Source organism: Dendrobium catenatum, unplaced genomic scaffold (genome assembly GCF_001605985.2).
Source record: "Dendrobium catenatum unplaced genomic scaffold, ASM160598v2 fragScaff_scaffold_1684, whole genome shotgun sequence".
Taxonomy (NCBI): Eukaryota; Viridiplantae; Streptophyta; class Magnoliopsida; order Asparagales; family Orchidaceae; genus Dendrobium; species Dendrobium catenatum.
The window spans coordinates 1,312,630-1,320,373 of NW_021320146.1; the positions used below are offsets into that span (position 1 = coordinate 1,312,630).

At 38.1% G+C, this 7,744-nt stretch overlaps 1 protein-coding gene across 1 annotated transcript; it reads right to left on the minus strand.

Moving 5' to 3' along the window:
* Positions 1 to 392: 392 nt before the first annotated feature.
* Positions 393 to 5,836, minus strand: LOC110103127. Its single transcript, XM_020831707.2, has 4 exons — positions 4,453 to 5,836; positions 2,395 to 4,209; positions 996 to 1,937; positions 393 to 625 (listed from the first exon to the last, which is right to left on the minus strand). Exons 1-4 carry the CDS (start codon positions 5,834 to 5,836, stop codon positions 393 to 395), a joined length of 4,374 nt encoding a protein of 1,457 aa, XP_020687366.2.
* Between the last annotated feature and the right edge of the window lie 1,908 nt (positions 5,837 to 7,744).

Consider the following 7,744-nt stretch of genomic DNA (forward strand, 5'->3'; position numbering starts at 1 on the left):
GATTAAATTTACAATAACTTTATATATATATATAATTTCCACAAGAATTGTATAACAACTTTTTACAAAAAAATTACATCAATCCCCAACAAATCCTAAGATTTACGAAAATTTCCTATTTACTATACAAATTTTTATCATTATTAGTTACATCACAATTGAATCTTTGCAAAGTTCAATAGAAATTAAGGCCGACATTTTTTTTTTTTTGGAAAAATTTGGGGCACAGCCCTTTCATATATCAAAAAAGATTACAAGTAATAAAAAAGCAGAACTATAACTCCAATTCTCAGTAAAAAGAGAAATGAAGTTCTAAAGAAAACAAAATTACATACTGAAAAAACAAAGAAAGACAGAATGGCTTAAGAGCCAAAAGGACTCAGGTAGTTATGTCAATTCACGAAATGGGTCAGATCACGAACGGGTCTAGGCAGAACAAATACCCCTGGTTGCCATAAGACCGTCCAAGGGGTTGCTAAAATCTTAGCAATCATCATTGTCCTATCAAAAAAACCACCCAGGCAACCTGTAAGAGGGACAAAATTTACAGTCACCACAAAAGAGAATGCAGCAAAACCATCAACAGTAGGATCCTTCCTCATGCTGCAAACAGCATCCAGCCCACCTCGTTTAATGATGTTACCAGCACAAAAAAATTATGATAATCTTGCCTCCAGTAATTCCTCCAAAAGATAGGTGCAGGTAATGTATAGCTTTCCCTTTCATCAACCTTATGTAAAAATTCCATAAGATAACCATCCCATGACTTGTAGTATTTCCGGTGTAAATCATTCAAACAGGCGATCATGAATAGCAGCAGCATATGAAAATAGTGGAACCTCAAAACCAGAGAAAAACTTAGTAACACAAATGCAGATTTTGCTTTACAAAACTTCCTTTTTTCCATTTGTTTAACTTCAGAAATACAGCCCGTATAACTTTCCGCTTTAAAGAGGTAACGCACAAAGCTTTGTCATTAAATTTTCTTGAATTACGTTCAATCCAGAGATAATAGACAGCAGCGTGAAGAGTAAGAAGAGCGGCGTTTCTAACATCTTTATCATTGTAGAGACCATGAATAAAGTGAAGAGCTTGAATAATATTAGGTCTCAAGTAGAAGTTACTAAATTGAGGAATGAGCATATTAATGAGCTGAAATGAGTAATCACACTCAAACAAAATGTGAGAGGTATTCTCCAGATGATTATGGCATAGAGGGAAAGAAGTGTCCTCAATAGTGATATTCCTGTATGCTAAAGCTGCAGCAGTTTTCAGTCCATTGTTTAAAGCTATCCACGTATAAGAGGAATACCTAATAGAATGGTATTTGTGCCAAACTAAATTATGCCAGTCCACATCAATATCCGAGAAGTATTCCTTATAAAAATCCTTAAAGGTGGCATTCTCATTGTTATCCCAGGTTATGTGGTAACAGCTGCTATGTGTTATAGGAATAGTGTAAATGAGGTTTTTAATAGTAGTACTAAGTGAAATTGGTAGAGCCCAAGCACCATCAATAATCCAGTTAGCTAAAATTCCGTTAACCCCATTATCAAGTGTAGCTGCTTGCCCAGTAAGCATAGAGGAAAGGTTATCATTTAAAACCCAATGATCCCAAAGGAAGTCAATAGGACTGTTTGGACAGACCTTAAAACAGAAATTCCTTTTGAACAAGTCGGCAGTGCTACATAAATTCTTCCAGTAACCCGAACTGGAGGATGGGCAAGGTTTCCAAGGTGAACAATATCTAGTTTTCAGCCAACTAGAAAGAGGGGACTGGGTGTTGTAAAGTCTGAGAATAGTTTTGCAGTTATAGGCAAACCTAAGAGCTTGAAGAGAGGCTATACCCAAAACCCCTTTAGTGATAGACTTAGTAGTGGAGCTCCAAGATATGAGCTCCAAGATATGAGCAACATCTTTTTGGACTGAGCATCTCCCTGATATAAGAACTTGGCACAAGCTTTATTAATGAATTTCAAAACAGATTTTGGTATGTTGGAACCCCGAATCCAATACGCCACCAAATTGGTAATTGTGTATTTTAAGTATTGCAACCTACCTGCAAAAGAAAGAAGCTTTGCTTTCCATCCAGAAAGCATGTTAGTAACTTTTTCGATCAAGGGGGAGAAATCAGAAATCTTGAGCCTACCTAAGGAAATAGGTAGACCCAAGTAAGAAATGTTGGTGGAGCAATTAGAAATTTGGAGGGCTTGTGAGAGAGAGGTAATGGAATTAACATTGGTGGGAAAAAGAAAATAACTCTTGTTGAGGTTAAGATGAAGGCCCGAAACAGAAGAGAAATGCTCCAAAATTCTTCCCAGATTTTCACAGTTTTTAGTGTCTGCCTTCCCAAATACCACGAGATCATCAATTGGAAACTATCCAATTTAAAACCTTCAAAGGAATCCACATGAGAAGTGTCGTCAATAAGACATGAGAGAGCATCCATAATGATACAAAAGAGGTACGGACTTAGAGGACAACCTTGTCTCAAACCAGATGAAGATTTGAAAAAGCCATGAAGACCACCATCAATACATATTGAAAAATGAGTATTATTAATACAAGCTTTTATCCAGTTGATGAAGGTGGGAGGGAACCCCTTATGGGCCATTCTAGCAAAAAGGAAATCCCTTGAAACAGTGTCAAATGCCTTCCGAATATCCAATTTGGCACAAAAAAATTTTCCCCTGTTCCTTTTGTTAACAAACCCAACAATTTCAGCCGCTAGAATACAATTTTCATTGGATACTCTATTGGAAATGAAAGCCGCCTGACTTTTATGTATGATATCATTCATGTAAGGTTTCATTCTATTGGCAAGTATCTTGGCAATAATTTTATGGAAAACGTTACACAAGGAAATAGGCCTGTAATCTTGTATGGAATCAGCATGTGTTTTCTTGGGAATAAGGGCTAATGTAGTGGCTTTAGCTCTGCTCGGAAGATAATTTTTTATGAAAAAGGACTTAACCGCATTGCAAACTGAAGGTCCAGTAATAGACCAAGTGGCTTTGTAGAAGGCAAAGTTAAAGCCATCAGGCCCTGGTGCAGAAGAGTTACAACCAGACTTAATAGCATTATGAATTTCAACATTGGTAACAAGAGAAGTAAGGGAAGAAGTAGCCTCATCCTGTAATGTGTTCCCATAAGGAATGTTGCTCAAATCAGCAGAAGGAGGTCTGGGAGAGTTGTAAAGAGCTTTGAAGTGGTTGATAATACCTTGTATGTTAGAAGCCTGAGGTGAATCATTGATGCAAACTGAGGAGTGAAGTATGCTTAGATTTTGAGATTTCCTCCTTTGAATCCTTGAGAAAAGGAATTTTAAGTCTTCTTCCCCATTTGTTAACCACTTGACTTTAGAACGTTGAATGATCCAATTAGCTCTCAACGAGTTATAAAAAGCATAATCCATGTTAATCTTTTTGAGTTGTCCACAAAGATTAGCATTGAGCGGGTCCAAATTAACTTGAAGCTGGAGTTGTTTTTGCTGGGAGGAGAGATCAGAGCACTTAGAGTCTAAGTGAGTAGAGTTAACCCATCTTTTGAGTTTGATTTCTTTCTTCAGTGAGTAGAGCTTGTGATAGAGTGAATTAATGGGGTTCCCATTTGAATGAGATGCAAATATCGAAATCAAAATGTCCCAAAATTCAGGGATTTTGCACCAGAAATTTTTGAACATAAATCTCTTACTAGTAGATCTCTCCATCTTAGATTGGAGAATGAGAGGAGTGTGATCGGAAACCAGACTATTGCATACATTGTAAAAAGAAGTTGGATGAGCAGAGATCCAAGATTCATTGACAAGCACCCGGTCCAGCTTGAGATGTATAGGATTGTCTGTCCTTTGGTTAAACCAAGTGTAGTAATTTCCGGTGGAAGGAAGATCCTCAAGATGTGCATCAAATATGAAAGAGTTAAAAGGAGCCAGCTTTGTAGAAATCATGACATTACCACCTGACTTTTCAGTAAGAAATCGACAACAATTAAAGTCCCCAAAAACTGCCCAAGGCAGTCCACTATTAGGTGAAAGAAGCTTTAACTCTTCCCAAAGTGTGTTACGTTCAACGTAATCATTAGAAGCATAGACAATAGAAATCAGAAATGGTGGCAAATTCCCTTCGCAAACCATACCAGTAATAACTTGCTTAGAAATGAAGGTGGGGGAGAAAGAGACCTTATTAGCGTTCCATTTAATCCATATCCGACCTGGAGAAGCAGTATGAAAATTGTGACAACTCAACTCATTGTCAAAAATCTTGTGAGTGGAACAAAACCATGGATCTTGGAGGTTATGATGGAGGATACGGTTTTCAAGTAGACAAAAAATGTCAATGTCGTGGTCCTGGACCACTTGCTTACAGCACAAAACTTTATCAGGGTTATTGAAACCCCTGATATTCCATACCACAATATTTGGATGGGTCATGAAAAACTATTTAGGTTTAGAACCTTTCTTGGCGCCCTTCCCCCTTGTGTTTCTAAGGGGTTGAAAATGAGAGGCATTATTAGGTTGTGAGGAGTTAGGCTTAGAATTAGAGGGAGGAGAAGAGGATTTTCCCTTGTCGTTTAGCAGTTGACAAGCGGAAGAGGCATTGTCTGACTCGATGATGGAAGCAGAATCAGAGTCCGAAAGATTTTGTAGTAAACAAAATTTATTGGGTGAAGACGTATTCAGAGAAGCTTGATTGACAAGGGTATTGGGGAAATCAGAGGAAGTAGAGGTTTGTTGGGTAGGGGAATTTAGATTCGGAATTATCACCGAATCTGTTTGTTTACAAGAAACATCCATAGTGATATGAATGGCAGCTTCCTGGATAGTCTCTGTGAGTTTGGTAGTAGCATTGATAAGGGAGTTGGGTTCTGGTTCTGTGGGGGCAGAGAGTTCGGGAGAGTGGGGCTGGAGCAAAGTGGCGGCTTCTTGATTATCAGGTATTTCAGGACGAGGCTCCGTAGAGGACCTGGGAGTAGGTAGGATTCCCTTTGGATTTTTGGATGGTGGTCTTGGACGTCGACTGGTACTCCTTCCTCGGGGGCCAACAGGTGGAAGAGTAGGTTTGGGATTGGGGTTTGAAGGGCAAGCATCGGTTAGATGGTTGAAAGATTTGCATAGATCGCAAACAGAGGGGCGCCATTCATATTGAATTTTTAGGTTGAAGAGTTTACCTTCCACCATAATAGGAATGAAAGCAGGATAAGTTGCGGAAGAACCGATCTGGACACACACTCTAGCATATGTGAGTCTCGATTTAGAAGCTGTGAGAGCATCGACAGCGAGTGGGATACCTATTTTGGTGGCGATCTTGGAAATACCTATCGGGGTCCAGCAGCAGAGCGATAAATCGTGGATTTTGAACCAAATAGGGACGCTGGAGTACTCTATTCTTTCAGGGCTGAAGTGGGAAGACCATTTTTTGAAAATAAATGGTCTACCAAAGATAAACCAAGCACCTTTTGTCCATACCATTTCATAATCCTCAGCACAAGAGAATTTAAAGAGGAAAAAACCTTCACTTAGCGATATCAGTTTGATAGTACCTTTGAGTTTCCAAAGATTTGTAACAGCTTTGAGCAGAGCTTCATAATACGGCCTTTTACCGAGAGAGTAACCAACCAAAGCAAGGTTGTATTCCTCTACAGCTTCAGCGATATCTTCGATTGGAAAATCAATGATTTCTTCAGGGGTTGGAAGAGCCGAGATATTGAACTCACTGGCTACCGGGGGATCCGAGAAGACTCTGTCCCAAGGAAGGGGGCAAGAGGTTCCAGGATTAGGAAGAGGAGAAGAAGAGGTGGGTAGGGGAGGAAAGGAGGTGGAGTAGACGGAGGGATCCATGGGATCCCCCCAACGAAGGCGGCGGAGGAACACAAAGTCGTGAGGCGCCGGGAGGAAAAAATCGCCAAACCCTAGCAGAGCTCTGCGTCTATTGTCTAGGCCGACGTTTTTTATTTGGGAGTTTATATGAAAAGACCGCAAAAGTACTGAACATGAATGGATCCATCGTAATTGCACATGCACTAGCACTCGGTGAATAAAATTTAATTAATTTCAAGTATTTAAGAAACTTATAAATCATTAAGAAATTATTGATATTTAATTTTATAATTTTTGAAATTTAAAATATAAATATAAATTTTGATTAATTGCTCCTATTCTAAAAGGATTGTTCTGATAAGATTAAAAAATAATAATTCATTGATAAATATAACTAGATAGTGCCAATGATCAGCCATTAAACAAATCCAACCAGACGAGTGCTTAGTAGATAGCACTCTAGTTGGATGAACTTTTATTACGTCCTCTGACCGGACGTAGGTCTATGTTCAGTCAAATGATTGTTACTCGATTTTTGCTCGGTATTTGGTTGGTATTGCTAGATATTGTTTGATAATAACAAGGAATATCACTCTGGGAAGACCAATAACGAGTAATACTAAGCAATACCGAGTAATACCAAAAAATACCAAGTTTTTTCTAGAACTCTGTATTTTTTGGTATTACTCCGTATTGCTCGGTATTGCTCGGTATTTTGTCTTCACATAATAATATTTCTCGTAATTATTGATATTGCTCGGTATTTCTCATTTTGTGCCTGCGATCTTAATGCCAGCCAAACATAACTCTACGTACATTCACCGGACCAAATAAAAGTTCCTAGTTTGATTGTTTCATTTCATATAGGAAGGTTGAGAGAGAACGGTAACAGCTATCTACAAAGCACTTTTAATGCTCCATTCTAAAAGCATCTTTTCAGGGAAAATTTCTCCAGAAATTGCGAGTCTATTTTACCCAAATGAGGTGATCTATTTTGCGAAATTTTTCAACCAAATGCGTCATTATTAGCTAAAATATATGATGTATTCTCACGCACGAACACTCTTATATAAAAATGCAAAGTTTTAGATAGCATTGTACTGATTTTTCCAATGTTGTTGACTAAAGTTTTGCTTTCAATGGGATCAATTTGTTCTTAAATGCCAATTTTCATTGTTAGGGGCTGTTTGGTAACAGGATTTAGGCCGGATTAGAGGCGGATTTGAGTGATATCCAGCCAAACGGCCTACAATGTAAAACCAAATCTCACGGCAAATGAAAGCTGCCGTAGACAGAAAATGTAAATCATGTTTTTTGCCGGATTTACGAAATCCATCGGCTCGAGAGTAAAAGTCCGTTCGTTAAATCCACTCTAAAGCTTATAGCCAAGCAGTCAAATCGGATTTAATAGAATTTATTATAAATGTTACCAAACAATTTTCAAGATTTAGACCTTTAAGGATTTCTGAAATTCGTATTTAAAGGATTTACGAAATTCTACTTAAATCAAACCATGGGTGCTACCAAACAACCCCTTAGAGTTTAGAAGAGCATGATAGTTGGAGCTTCTTCACAGATTCTTCAGCGCAGGAGTTATTCGTAGAAGGTCATATGCAAAAAGAGTTTATCCAAATAGGCAACTAATCTGCTTGGTCCCCAAAAGAGATAAATGAGCGGTGCTTCCTTATGCGTTTGTTTATAGGAACATAGGGGGGAGGGGGCGCACGTGGCCCCTAAGAAAAAAAAAAGAGTACACTATTAACTTTTGTGAGTGAGTGAGGGAGAGAATGTGCAAATTATATTCAAAATATTATAAAATAAAATATCATCAAAAGATCAAAAATGTGCATCTATATCTTTTATTTATGATATGTCATAAAAAATTTGCCTTGATCACAAATCTCAAGGCAAAATCAAGTATGAAACTTC